This window comes from Atta cephalotes (assembly GCF_000143395.1).
Source record: "Atta cephalotes unplaced genomic scaffold scaffold00006, whole genome shotgun sequence".
NCBI classification, from domain to species: Eukaryota; Metazoa; Arthropoda; class Insecta; order Hymenoptera; family Formicidae; genus Atta; species Atta cephalotes.
In genome coordinates this window covers 3,343,066-3,357,351 of record NW_012130070.1, presented here as the reverse complement: position 1 = coordinate 3,357,351, position 14,286 = coordinate 3,343,066, and the positions used below count along the sequence as shown (strand labels likewise).

Here is a 14,286-nt window from a genome sequence, read left to right as displayed (position 1 = left end):
ACCTGGAGTTACCCATGATCTTTTACGCTTAGGATTCTTAAAATATATCCACTTTTCATCGCTAATCACAATTCGATGGAGAAATGACTTTCTTTTGTACCTGGCAAGCAGCATTTCGCAAGTGGTTTTTCGGTTTTCCTGCTGTCTTTCATTCAGTTCATGTGGAACCCATTTTCCCATCTTCTGGATCTTTCCCATGAATTTCAAACGTATGAGACGGCTTTTCGTGTCACATTCAATTGATCCATGAGTTATTGTTGAGTTTGAGTGTCACCCTCATCCAACAATGCTTGCAATTCGCTGTCTTCAAACTTTTTCGGTGGTTTTTCACGTTCTTCGTTTCTCACGTCAAAATCGCTATTTTTGAATTTTTTAAACCACTCATAGCACTGTGATTTACAAGAGCATGCTCATCGTAAGCTTCGACAAGCATTCGATGCGATTCTGCAGCAGTTTTCTTCAAATAGTAACAGAAAATCAATGTTGTCCGCAAATCGTAGTTTCCAGGCACAAAATTCGACATTTCAACGCTATTACAAATATATAAATATAACTATACTGTTGTATGAAACTTGTATTGTTGTGAGTTGAAAATCTTTGTCAGATGTCAGAACAAGGAAATGGCGTCAATGGCGCCGTCTGACAACGGCAACTACATTGACAGCTATGGCCATCTATTGGTAAATTCCGGTTTAATATTTACATACCTGGTATGTATAGATAATAGAGAGTAGAAATAAATGCGAAAACGAAAATATTCATAATCATATTTAAAAAATGTTTATTCAAATGAAATGAAAAAGTATTTTTTCATTTTTTTGACAAATAAAAAATACATGTATTCGAATAGATATTCTTCATTTTTTATTCATTTATTCGAATATTAGATGTATTCATTCAGACACTAATACGGATGATTTTTTAATCGACGTTTATGATTACTCAAACTTTAAATATTTATATTTAAATATTTATATTTAAAACACTACTTTATGAAAAAAATGGCTTACACATTTATTATTTAATTTTTACGAAATTTACACTGCAATAATATCATCTTCGAATTTTGGGACACACTGTATATATAATGTTCATAATCAGTAAAAAGCATTTCTATTTGTTTATTTTTGTGTTACTCTCTTGCAAATTGAACAAAAATCGGTTTTCTTTAAAAAATTGTAGGTACTCTCTCATATATTGGGTTGTCCGGAAAGTTCGTGCCGCAAAAGATTTAAATTTAATAAATATATACTAAAATTAAAACTTCTTCATTTCAATTTTCTTTCAAAATCGGCACGAACTTTCCGGATAACCCAATACTTATATGCATAATTTAAAAAATTAATTCATTTAAATGAATATATATAATAGTTCAATATCTTAACATTCAGACCATAGTCGCACTTCATATTTAAAATAATGTATCTAATATAAACGGTCTTATTTATAATCTTATTATTGGTTAAAAAATTAAATTGAGGATACTTGTAATGTGACAAAAGTTGCATGAATTTTCATTCATTATAAATATTTTACAAAATATTAAAAATAAATATTGACAAACAATTGTTTATGAACAAACATAGATAAATCGTGAATAATCGAATCCTGTATATAAATTAGAGATATTAAACTCATACAAATATCATAACGAATTTTTAATTTTTAAATTTTAAATTTATTTATAACTTGGTCTTGCAAGTTGAACAAATGACAATTATGTATAGACATATGTAGACAAATGATGGAATCCCGTATGTAATTAAGAAGAAAATACACATAAGGGTATGAGAACTTTTTAATTACGAATGTTTTTAGAAGATGAACAAAGTTATTTTTTATAAACAAATGTGAATAAATTGTAGACAATTGAATGTGATTGTAGATTTTGTTGAAATTCGTATTTAGGGCTTCATAAATCTGAATCATACAAAAATATTTTATTACGTTAGATTTTAAAGAAATTATTTTGAATTTTTGAGATTGAAAATCCCTTAAAATAGAAACTATAAATTATAAAATATAAATAGTTGAAAAAACATTATTAGACAAAAACTATAAATTATAAAATATTAGACTTTATAAATCTTTGATTTTCTGAGTTTTTATATCAATGTAATCATTTAATTATTTTCAGAATCGCCGGTGACATATGAGATATAAAGTGAAGTTATAAAGACACTTTTGTGCAACTTTTTTTTTTAAAGGAAATTTTACCACCTTTTTCGATATTTTTATTTATCAATCTTATAAATAACAGATATTTTTAAAAATAATATTTTTAAATATTTGTAAAGATCTGTAAATCATTTTTTATTTCTGTTCTAAGACATTGAGTATGTAATTTTTTTTCACATTCTTCTCTAGGGCAGAAATGTGAAAATTTTTATCATTGAAGTTAAGAGAATGCTGGGGGGAGCGACGACCAAACTTGATCGATGTCGATAAAACTGATTTTTAATTCCAAATAAAATATTATATCAAGAAAATGTTACATACATTAATTAAAACATTACATTAAGCAAAAACATTAAGTAAAATGTTACGTACATTTCTTGCTCTACTACATCCTACATATCACATATACGAGGTTATGTACACTCAAATCGTACTTTTCAAGTCTCTTGTAAGCTTCAAAATCATAATTTGAAGATTTCATGATATTCTTATAAATTACGCAAATAAAATATGGGAAAGTACTTTTTGTTTGGATTATCCTTGCATTCATTTATGTATGCAGAATGTGAAGGAAGCGAACCTATATGCTAACAAAAAACTGTTTTACAATTTTTGAGGGATTTTTTCATACTAATTTGGGGGATTTTTTTCATACTAATTTGTACTTTTTCAAAGGTATTTGCATTTTTTCTGGAGAAAGATTTTTTATTTTGTATAAGGAAAATAAAACGATTTGAGAAATACGAAATAACGCTTCGTTGATAATTCCAGCATCCCTTAATAAAGAAATTTTTGTAATTTTCATGTTTTCGTCCTAGAGAGAAATGTTACATGATCGGTATTCTAGTGTTAAATGGCTTGATACAATTCCGTATGTATTAAAAGAGTTTAATAACGTCGGGAAATAAAGAATTATCTGATCCGATTAATGGTTTCATATTTTACAATACGATTTCTTTAAATTGATATATAACCTAAGCGCTTACAAATCGTTAACAATAAAGCGCTAAAAAAAATTGAATTTGTTAATATAAATATTATGTATTATTCCCAAGTAGCACATGAATAAGTATACATGTATGACATGCATGTCGTGTGCGTGCGTGCATGCGTGCGTTCGTGCGTAAAAAATAAAATCATTTTGATCGATATGTTTTATATGTTTCAAGAATCTACTCTATTATTGCGATAATGTGACGTAGAAAAGGTCATTTTTTTCTCAGTTTTTATTCAGTATCTTTTGCGTTATTTTTATTTCACAATTTAATAAATTAATATTTAAAAACGGTTATCTATATTAAGCTTCCTTGATAATAAACTGATCATTAATCGACAGATTCTATTATTATAATTCAATGCCCCGATTAAAGATAATTTAGCTTTCTAGGTGTGTAATTAGTATTATAAATCACAAATTTCGCTGGTCAACACGAAACTCGAGCATCTTAATTACGCGACGTGTAACCTGTTGCTGATGAGTCATTAAGTGTATATTGAAATCGTGCCAATCATTACGCCAAAAGTACATGGAAGGATATTTCGCGAATAATTCAATGTTGAATTTATATAATATCACCTATAGATACATTTGTATGAAGTTTAATAACACTTTGAGTGCCAAGTTGATTACAGTATTGAGCTTAATAAATCTAAAGTATCATTTTAATATTTTATTACTTTTTTAGTGTTAGTATAATTTATATATATTATTTTTTTAATGCTTAATTCTTGCTACAATTAGTAAAATCATTTTTAATCGGATAAATAAAATCGTCACTCACAACTAATTATACATAATGAAGCTTTGTAAATTTTAGGCAACATCCAAATATTGTATAAAAATTAAAGATAATACTATTTGATAATACTATTTGAATTTTATTTTTTAATTTGTTATAAGATATTGTGGTGGTTATCTGATATCAAATCTTTTATACAAATAATACATCGCTTGAGTGAAAGAAGATAACGTAATTTTGTAATATAATTATTTAAAAAAAATTAAAGTTATCACCTAGGTTAGAATAGGAAGTTAAAAAAACTACTTGAATTATACATTTTAAGTACAACAGTTTTTTTTTAAGGCGCGCTTATTTTATCTTCTATTTTACCCTTTTTTTAAGTTTATACTGATATCATGCATTTTGTGTCTTCTTATAAATAGTATATAGATTACAGAAAATTTAAACAACATGGTAGTCAAATTGTTAAACTAATAGGAAATCTTTTTTAAGAAAAATATAAAAGATATATGTATTTTACATATTAATTTTTCTTTAAAAAATAATTAAATCATAAAATTGTTTTATAATTTAATTTTCTCAACTTAAGTGTATCATTTGTGTATATAAGATTTAATATTAATAATTAGCAAGTAATCCCATACAAATCAAAAAATAAAATAGAATATATATATATATATATATATTACATCCTATTTTTAATATCCAATATTTTTGTACCAAGTTAAACATGTAATTAAGGAAAATCGAAACTTTGATTTAAAAATCGTAACTAGCGACTTCTAAACCTTAATACTTTTTAATAAAAATTTAATAAAAATTATTAGGGATGTTCTTTTGATATAAAATGGAAGCTTTCGAGCTGAGAGAATGATTAAAAAAGAAAATATTTTTTCTTGTCAGTCTATATATCTACATAAAGTGTCCCGAAATTTTTTGCCAAGCGTTCTTGTGTAGATAGAACGGATTAAAAGACGATGAAAAGACTTCTACCGTTTTCAAATTTTTGTAATAACAAGATAATAATTACTAAAAATTGCTAAATTGATTTTTAATAATTTTTTACTCAAATACTATCAACTTTACAGAAAAACAGCGAGAAACAAAATTTTTTTTATTTTCTTCTTATAATTTTTAAAATTTTTTCAGAATTTTTTCAAAATTTTTTAATACCATATTTTCTCATGTTGATAAAAATAAAAAAATACAATACTAAAAAATTGACAAAAAATTCTGAAAAAGTTCTTATATTTATATTTTGTTCTATGAAAAGAAAATAAATAATTTTTGTTTTTTTGCTGTTTTTCTGTAACGTTGATTTGAGTAAAAAATCATTAAAAACTAATATTTAACGATTTTTAATAATTAATTTATTTTGTTAACCATTGCAAAAATTACAAAATGGTAAAGGATTTTTTGACTCAGTTTAGCGCTTGGCAAAAACTTATTGGACACCCTGTATATACATATACACAGGGTATTCTGTAAGTTTTTGCCGTAAGTGCTTTTGTGTAGATAAAGCGACTAAATTCAATCGAAAATCTTTTACCATTTTGCAATTTTCGCAATGATAAATTAATAATGTACAGTGTCAGATATAACTATTATTTTAGTAGAAAATGAAAATATAATTGAATAGGAACAATGTCTTACATTAGATTAAACAGCGACTTACATTAGATTAAATTTGACACTACAGGTTTAATAATGTACTCTGTAAATGTTAAATAATACAAAATTTAATGCCAATTTGTTTCTTCCGAATGGTATTAGCTTTTATGAGCATGTCAAGAGTGTAATTATTACAACTAGTGTAATTATTACAAAATTTCCAAAAATATTTAGAATATATATTTATAGATATATTCTGCGTATATGAATTCTGCGTACAAAAAATTATATATATATTCCAGAAAAGATAATTATATAAATGATGAATTATTTATATACATAAAAATTATACAATGCTTGCTAAAAGTTCTGGATAACATTTGTTAAGATCAAGGTCATTAAAGATTGTTTCTCTTATTTTCATTTTTACGCAAAAATGAATTTTTAGTGCAAAAATGAAAATAAGAGCAACAATCTCCAATGATCTTGTTCTTAACAAATATTATTCAAAGCATGATTCTGAATAACATTCAAAAGATCATAGTCATCGGTCGGACGACTTTAGGTAGTACTAATAATGGCGGTACTATAACTTTCAAGCGTTATAACTCAAAAAAGTTAAAGTAATTTAAGATGAATTTTATTCTAGTGTTTTAAAAAGCTGTTGACATTGACTATTAAATTCTGGAATCAAAAATAAAGTGTCCAATTAAAAAAAATCGATGTGATGATCTAACATTGGCAACACTACCCAAGATCAAACTGATAAGATCATTAAATAGATCTTTTTAAACCCTACAATTTTTGTTTAAAACATTTTTCTCAGAAATATATATTTTCCGAACTATTCAGCTTTAAATTCATTATTATAAATATTCAGCTGGCTCGGAACTTTTGATGGACACATATTAATAATTATGCGCGATATTATATAATTATATTATATGTATAAATACCATGCATACTGTAAAATACGTCAAGAATGTAAACGCAGTTTTTTATTCCACTGATAAACAAAATATGTATTTATATAAAATCTACAAAATCGATCGCCAATTGATCGATATGATCAATTGCAAATAAAATGGTCATTTCAAGTTTGATTTTTTATCAGGAAATATAAATTTCATTAAAAATGTAAAACTTAGTATTCCGAATAGATGTGGATAGCGGTGGGGTTTAAAATAAAGTGCAAGCAAGCCTTCCAAGTCTTATATTTAGGGCGACGCGCAAGCGCGATCCGATTAAAACTCTGCTGAAGACTTGTAGTATAAGCTTCCCCGAATTCTGTCTGTTGTGTCGCGATTCCAACAAATCGCGTATAACTGCGAACAGTAATATCTCCCGCTTATTAAATTTTCGTTCGTTTAAAAACATCAAAGTGTACGAATTGAAAATCCTAATATAACATTTGTTTTGCAAAAATTATGATGAAATAAGTCGCAATCGTATGGTGACGTTTAACAGCAAAAAAAAAATAAAGGTGACCTTGCAACATAAAGTAGTAAAAACCGAAAAATAAAGATTTAAGTATCTAATTTATCGGAGAAAAAAAGTAGACTGTATACGTGAAGAAAATTATCACGAAGCCAAACGTTTTCATTTTGATTTAATATTAAAAGAAGTAGCATCATGGATCTTGGTGGTGTGGACGTTTGGGGTCAGATTGCCTTAGAAACGTCTCAGATGTACGTTTCTGAAGGCGGCGCCGCTAAAAGTCGTACTGTAAGTTAATTTATTTAACACCGATGTATAATCGTTTGATCTTCTATTTTTCGTATGATTATTTGAATCCATTTACTTCACACATCAGTAGCGGGTATTCTCTAAATGATTTATTGATGTTGTTGCTATAATATGGCAGGACAATCTTGGAAGAAAGCGCGACTCTCATTGGCTGCAATGATAGTGACAATTGTCGATAAAAGTTTAGAGAATCCCGCAACAGATTTCAGAATCTTTATCGAGGAAATGAAATTAGCACATAGTATTAAACATTAAATCATTCGACATATATATTTGTATAAGAATTCTATGGAAAGAAGAATCAAAATTGAGGTCCAAAATTGATAAATATAGCTTAATTTAACAGAAAAGGCAAATTCGACGAATAGTGTATTTACATCATACATTCAATTCACTTCGAAATTGCGTTAATGTGTATAAATGTTACATATTAATAACGCACATAAAAACATGAATACAAAATTACATAAATTGATTTAACTTATAAAGATATTTGATCGATGTCATTCCTTACATCCATATCAAATTAGAAATTTGAGATCGAATTTGATCAAAGCAAAGTATTTTGAATTTGATACTGATTTTCTTTCTTCTGATTAGTTAAATTCAATTTCATTTTTTAATCTGATACGAATGTTAGAGAAATTTAATACTGTGATTAAATTAATTAGTAGCTAATTATTTATTTTGAATATAACATATTTTTTAACGGTATTGTTAATATTTAAAATAAATAACATATTTCAATATTCAAAATAAATAATTAAAGACAATATTAATAATTATAGGTATTCTTATTTAGAATTTATAACTTTAGAGTTATTATAGTTATTTCTTATTTTAAGCACGGAATTACGGATATTATTAAATTTCTTTAAGAGACTTCCTAATTTGTTTCTCAATTTTCTAAATAATTCTGAATAACATAATTAATAATACACCATTGATTTTTGTAGATATAAATAAAATGTCTTTTCTCTACAGACGATAGAAAAATTGCCGGACAAAGTTCTTTTGAATGTCTTTTGCTACCTTTCGCACCGCGAGATATGCAGAGTTGCTCGAGTTTGCAAACGCTGGCGACAAATCGCGTATGATACGCGTCTCTGGAAGCATGTGTCCTTAAGACCGGAAGTAAGTGGGCTCCATGTGAGCTCTCTAGAAAATTTGTTACATTTAATCAGGTAAGAGAAAAAATATAATCTTCACGCTTCTTAAGTGTCTCTTAATCGTTTAGTGTATGATAATTATAGAAATAATTTTAGACAAACATTTGGCATTTATCGCAATGATGTCGAATTATCTGAAGATCTTGTTATTAAAACCAGATTCAGAGTCGTGAAAATATTTATTTGAGATATTAATATTTAAAGAGACATGAAAGAACAAAGTCCATTCTTATTTTAGACGCGGAATTACGATATTATTATATAAAACAATGATGACTTAAAATTTCCAGCGTACGCTTTGGACCTTCATTGAGGTACATCGAATTACCGATCGAACTGATCACTCATACGGTTCTTCACGAATTAGCTAATAAGTGTCCAAATTTAACACATATGTTACTGGACTTTTCGACTGCGATGCAACTGCATGACTTCTCAGAAATGCAAGCATTTCCTACGAAATTGAAATATATGTGTATTTGTTTATCCGAAGTAATCTTCATGGAAGGCTTTATGCGAAAGATTTATAATTTTATTAATGGCCTGGAAATACTTCATTTAATCGGTAATTGATTAAATTCACTTTTCTGTATTATCTTTTTATATATTACTTACATCATAAGTTGAGAACGTCATTTTATAAAAATAAAAATAATTACCGTTATAATTAAAGTTAAAATTAAAAATGCAACATTCCAACATTCACTACCAATATTGAAAACTTATAATTCACATTATATAGTGTATGTATTACAGATTTTTAATAATAATAATGAATGATCGAAATGCATTCTGAGCAAGGTTGAATAAGTTAATGTTTTTTTTTAATTGAATAAAGTTAAAGTTAATGACTTTACAAAATTAATAAAGTTAAGTTAAAAGTTGAAAGAATAAAAAGTTAACTTAATGTAAGTTAAGTCAATATTGAATTAACTTAAATTAAAAAAATTAATTTTGAAAAAAATTATTTTTTAGATCAAAATGTCTTAATTTTTCTTAAAATGAGATTAAATAACTACAATATAGATTATTAAGTAAATTAAATTTTAATTTTTTATTCATATGTGATATAAGTATAACACATAACGATATATTAATATAATAATATATAATATATAATATATTATATAAATTATATAACTTTAAAATTTAAAAAACAGTCAGCACATAAAGAAAATACAAGATCAGTGATTACTTTTTAATAAATCTTAAGCCATAAGAAATTAACCAATCGAATGCTAGAAGAATATTTTACTATAATTGGTTGATTTCTTATGACTTAAGGTTTAAAACACCTATTATATATTCGGACTAAGGTTTAAGGCATAAACCAATCAGAGGGCTGTATTAATATCTTAAGAAATTATTTAAAAATTTACTACGGAAGAAATTATTACGGTCTTAAAATATGAACAGATTACGAATATATGCCCTTAGTCTTATTATATCTTATTATTTTTCTAAGATATTTAAAAGAGATAAAAAAATTGTTTAATTTAAAAAAAAGTTAAAAAGTTAACGTTTAAAAGTAACTTAATTAAGTTAAAATTAATTTAAAATAATTTAATGTATTTAAAATTAACTAAATTAAGTTAAAAATTATTAACTTTTTAACTTTTTTTTTAACTTTTAACGTTTTAATTAATTACTCAATCCTGATTCTGAGATATAAAATACAAAATATATTTTAATGTAAATTTCTATTTAAATAAAAAATAAATTTAAAAAAATAAAACGGTTCTATTAATAAATATAAATATAATAAAAATAATGTCATCTATTAAACAGATGAAGATAATAGGGAACTGAAGTAATGACAAAAGAAACGACTTCGTTACTATTACTGTAAAAATGTAACGACAAGTATTCTCATTACAGATGGAAAAAGATTACAATAACAGTATTACAACTATAACAGTATTACAAGAAATGCATTACTTTCCAACATCGATTCATATTTGTTATAAATTTGAATATCAAATCTGCTATATTTAAGCTGAGTTGTTCCACTTTTCGGTAAACTTCAGCTTACTATCTTATTCTCTTAGGTCCAGTTGCATCAATGTCACTTTGATTTTAAGTGAGATTTAAAACTCTATCTGTCTCGTTTTAAAGCTAAAAAAAGACAGAGATAGAAAAAGTTTTAAGCCTTACTTAAAATCAAAGTAACGTTGGTGTAAATATCGGGCCTTATTCTCTTGTACTGTCTTATTCTCTTATTCTTTAACTCTTTTATTTATCCAATAGGTAAATTACCACAGTTTATCTGAAGCTGGAACAACCAGCCCTTAAACAAATGGATGCATTATATTTATACAAGATGAGGCACTTAAAACAAAACACCAGAATATTTCGAAAATTAAATCCGTTAGTCAAAACAAAATGTTTTTAGACAAAAATTGTTTTAAAAATAGTTTTAAAAGAGAGACAAATAATAATAAAATAAATTTTTGAAAAAATTGATTTTTCAAGGTTCCAAGATGAAGGTCACCTCCACTTTTTAAAATGGAGTGATATGATTTTTTTATGTAATATAATTTCTCTAGTTAATCTGTAATTGCATAAAAAATTAGAGAACAATTAGAGGAGCATATTATATTTGTGTACAAAAATGCTTATAGACAATCGCGCTGTAAGCAATAATATGATTTCGTCTCTGAAATTATTATTTGTGCGCAAAAATGTAGATCGGGCTGTAGACAATAATTTTTGTACAAACGAACTGTCGGCAAAAGTGAGAGATGTAGGCAAATGAGAGAGATGCTGTAGGAACAATCGATTTATAACCATCTCGATCTTCACTTTAAAAAAAATTTTTTTTTTTTAAATTAATTTTTTCATTATTTATCTCACCTAAAATCATACAAATTTATCTGAAACACTTTTACTTACTTACTGGGTTTAATTTTTAAAATATTCTGGTGTTTTGTTTGGGTAGACTCTATATATTAAAAAATATTATAGGATATTATATTTATTATATAATGTTAAATATTTTTTTTTAATTGCTTCATCTATTCTTTAGGAACATACGAAAAAGTTGAAGAAGAAGAAGAAGAGATTTACGAGGTAATCAATGTACATAAACTAAAATCGGCAACGCCAAATTTAAGAGTCATCAATTTATACGGAATTAACTTCGTGGATGATTCGCATATTGATGCTTTTTCCTCTAATTGTATACAATTAGAATGCTTAGCGGTGAATTATTGTTCCAAAGTGACTGGTTCGACTATGAAAACTCTCTTTCAAAGGAGTAGAAGACTGACGTGTCTTCTTATGCAAGGAACAAGTGAGATACGATTATATATGATTCGTCTTGATTTACCTGCTATTTTTGATAAAAATTGTATTTACTTAAAATTTTTGAAATCTATTACTTTACGAATTTTTGTTTAAATAAATTAAATAAATTAAATAATCTAAATTATAAGTTAGAATATTAATAAAAATGTCTTCTATGCAACTCGAATAGAAATATAATTTTTTTATCAGATTTTAAAGAAATAGTATCATACAATATTTTAGATCTGCAGAGCGAATATGTGATGCAAGTTGAATGGGAAAAGTCGAGCATCCAGGAGCTCGATATTAGTGCTACAGATCTATCGACGGAATGCCTGATTGACATGTTGAGCAGAATCCCCGGACTGCGTTTTCTGAGCGCCGGTCAATTAAACAATTTTAATGATAACGTGCTAAAGGCCTGGACTGAGCTTGGAAATACGCGAAACTTGATAGCACTGGATTTAGATAGATCCGATAATTTGAGTGACGATGCTCTACACAAGTTCCTGTCGAGGCACGGCCATCAGCTATATGGCCTCGCGCTGTCAGGAATGCCGCACATTACTGATCAACTTTGGCAAAGTGTATTACCAATTCTCACTAATGCAAAGTAAGTATTCAAGATATGACTAATCCCATACAAGGAATGCAACAGATAACAATTTGTCAAATAATCAAATACCGGATAATTCGTCATTTATTTCTATTAAAGATAAACGGATTTTATTCGATAAGTTGTGATACCTGAATTTTACCCGGCAATTGCATAAAAAGATTGAAAAATAAAAATTTAATTTTTTTTTACAATAACAAGAAGATTTTTTAATAAAATTCATTATAACTACAAAATGTGATAACTTATATTTATTAAATGATTTTTTAACATTTCGTTATTAACTTTTAATAAAATTAATTATTCATAATAAATTTAATAAAAATCTATTCTATATATTTTCTATGTTAAGAATATTGTATCTATATTAAATTTATCTAAAGTTAAATATCTTACGAGTTAGTAATCCAATAGAACTACGTGTAAATAGTGCTTTGAAAAATTTGGAGCAAAGTTCAAATTTAAATTCTTACATAATAATTATATAATAATTTTTTATTTATTTGATATATAGAGGAGAATCGTACAATACTGACTAGATAGCCTTCTTATAGAGAGACTAAGAGAGACAAAAAAGAATTATTCCAGCCAATTATATAGAGAAAATCACGTAAGTGATTAGTTGACGCCTATCAAGACTATGTTCCATTATTTACTATACAATGTAAATACTGAAAATCTGTAATTCATGTTACGTACACTTCAGATTTTCAATACTTGCCATGAATAACGGAATGCAATCTAAAATTATTTATCCAAATTGTGAAAAATGATTTTTTTCTCGATAGTCAAACTGAACGATCGGAGTGTAAAAAAGCTGGATAACTGCTCGATATTCCTATTACAGACAGAAAAAAGTAATGATCGTTACGAAAAAAAGTTATGAAAACGACGTTATTTCCCAATTCTGTAATTATGTAGTACCTAATTCTATTTTTCCATTAAATATAATATTCAATTCAGTCTTGAATAATGAATTTGTATACTTGCAATTTTCTCCACTCCTACAGATGCTCTAGTTCAGGATTAAAAAGGCCAGTTTAAGGCTTTTATATCATTTAACTTTCTATTGTTATAATTTAAATTTAACTATAATTTAAATTTGAAAATAAACATTTTCTGAGAATTAAGAATTCTAATAATATTTCAGAATACTTGTGATGGGCACTCAAGAGAGACTGGGCGTTAACATTCATGTGGATCAGTTGATGGACGGAATCGCTAATAATTGTCCTAATTTGGAGCGTTTGGAATTGCGATGGGACCCGGAAAACTTACGATTTTCGGACAAAAGTCAGAAAGCTATTGATATTCTACGTGTGAAGTGTATCAAAATGAAATGTTTAAGTCTCAGGTAAAAAAAAAAAATATAGCGAAGAGTAAAATTGCTTAAATCATATCTGTACAAAAACTGTACTGTATAATTTTGATTTAAAGACATTTACAACGCTCTTGTTGATACAAAATGTAAACAGTCTAAATCGTTAATTATTACATTTTATATTGTCAAGAATTATAATCTTTAAATCACAATTACAGTTGTATAATTTAGACACAGGTACGGTTAAAACAAATTTATCTTGTAGAATAAGCGATATTCATAAAACATTTTTGTTGCAGTGACGGAAGATACTATGAAATTGTCAAAGCGAATTTCGAGCGAGCCGATCGACTTACAGTTGTGAGAACCATTACGTGTTGCAGAGTATCGAATTACTATCTTTTGCAAAATTATAAGGATCTAATTTTTAATTAAGGCACATTGATGATAGGTTTTCAGGTTGTTTTATGAATGTTACCGCGACTCTGTTGACATGGAAAAGTGTTTAAAAATAAAGCGACAAAATAATATATTTATGTATAAAATACGATATTTTCATTACGCCAGTATTAATGTATAGATTAATTAATAAGAAAACAAGATTGTATCATAAATTAT

At 26.5% G+C, this 14,286-nt stretch overlaps 1 protein-coding gene across 2 annotated transcripts in view; it reads left to right on the top strand.

Moving 5' to 3' along the window:
* The window catches only part of LOC105626676 (uncharacterized F-box/LRR-repeat protein C02F5.7), a 20,548-nt gene extending 6,445 nt beyond the window's left edge, over window positions 1-14,103 (top strand). Inside the window, exons 1-7 of one of the 2 annotated variants that reach the window (XM_012207970.1) lie at window positions 7,164-7,256; window positions 8,262-8,461; window positions 8,737-9,011; window positions 11,472-11,738; window positions 11,975-12,344; window positions 13,498-13,701; window positions 13,968-14,103. In XM_012207970.1, coding sequence (XP_012063360.1) covers window positions 7,164-7,256; window positions 8,262-8,461; window positions 8,737-9,011; window positions 11,472-11,738; window positions 11,975-12,344; window positions 13,498-13,701; window positions 13,968-14,103 — 1,545 coding nt within the window. Of the gene's footprint in view, window positions 1-7,163; window positions 7,257-8,261; window positions 8,462-8,736; window positions 9,012-11,471; window positions 11,739-11,974; window positions 12,345-13,497; window positions 13,702-13,967 lie in introns of those variants that run through there. The other variant, XM_012207969.1, reaches the window with a different exon arrangement.
* Window positions 14,104-14,286: the final 183 nt, after the last annotated feature.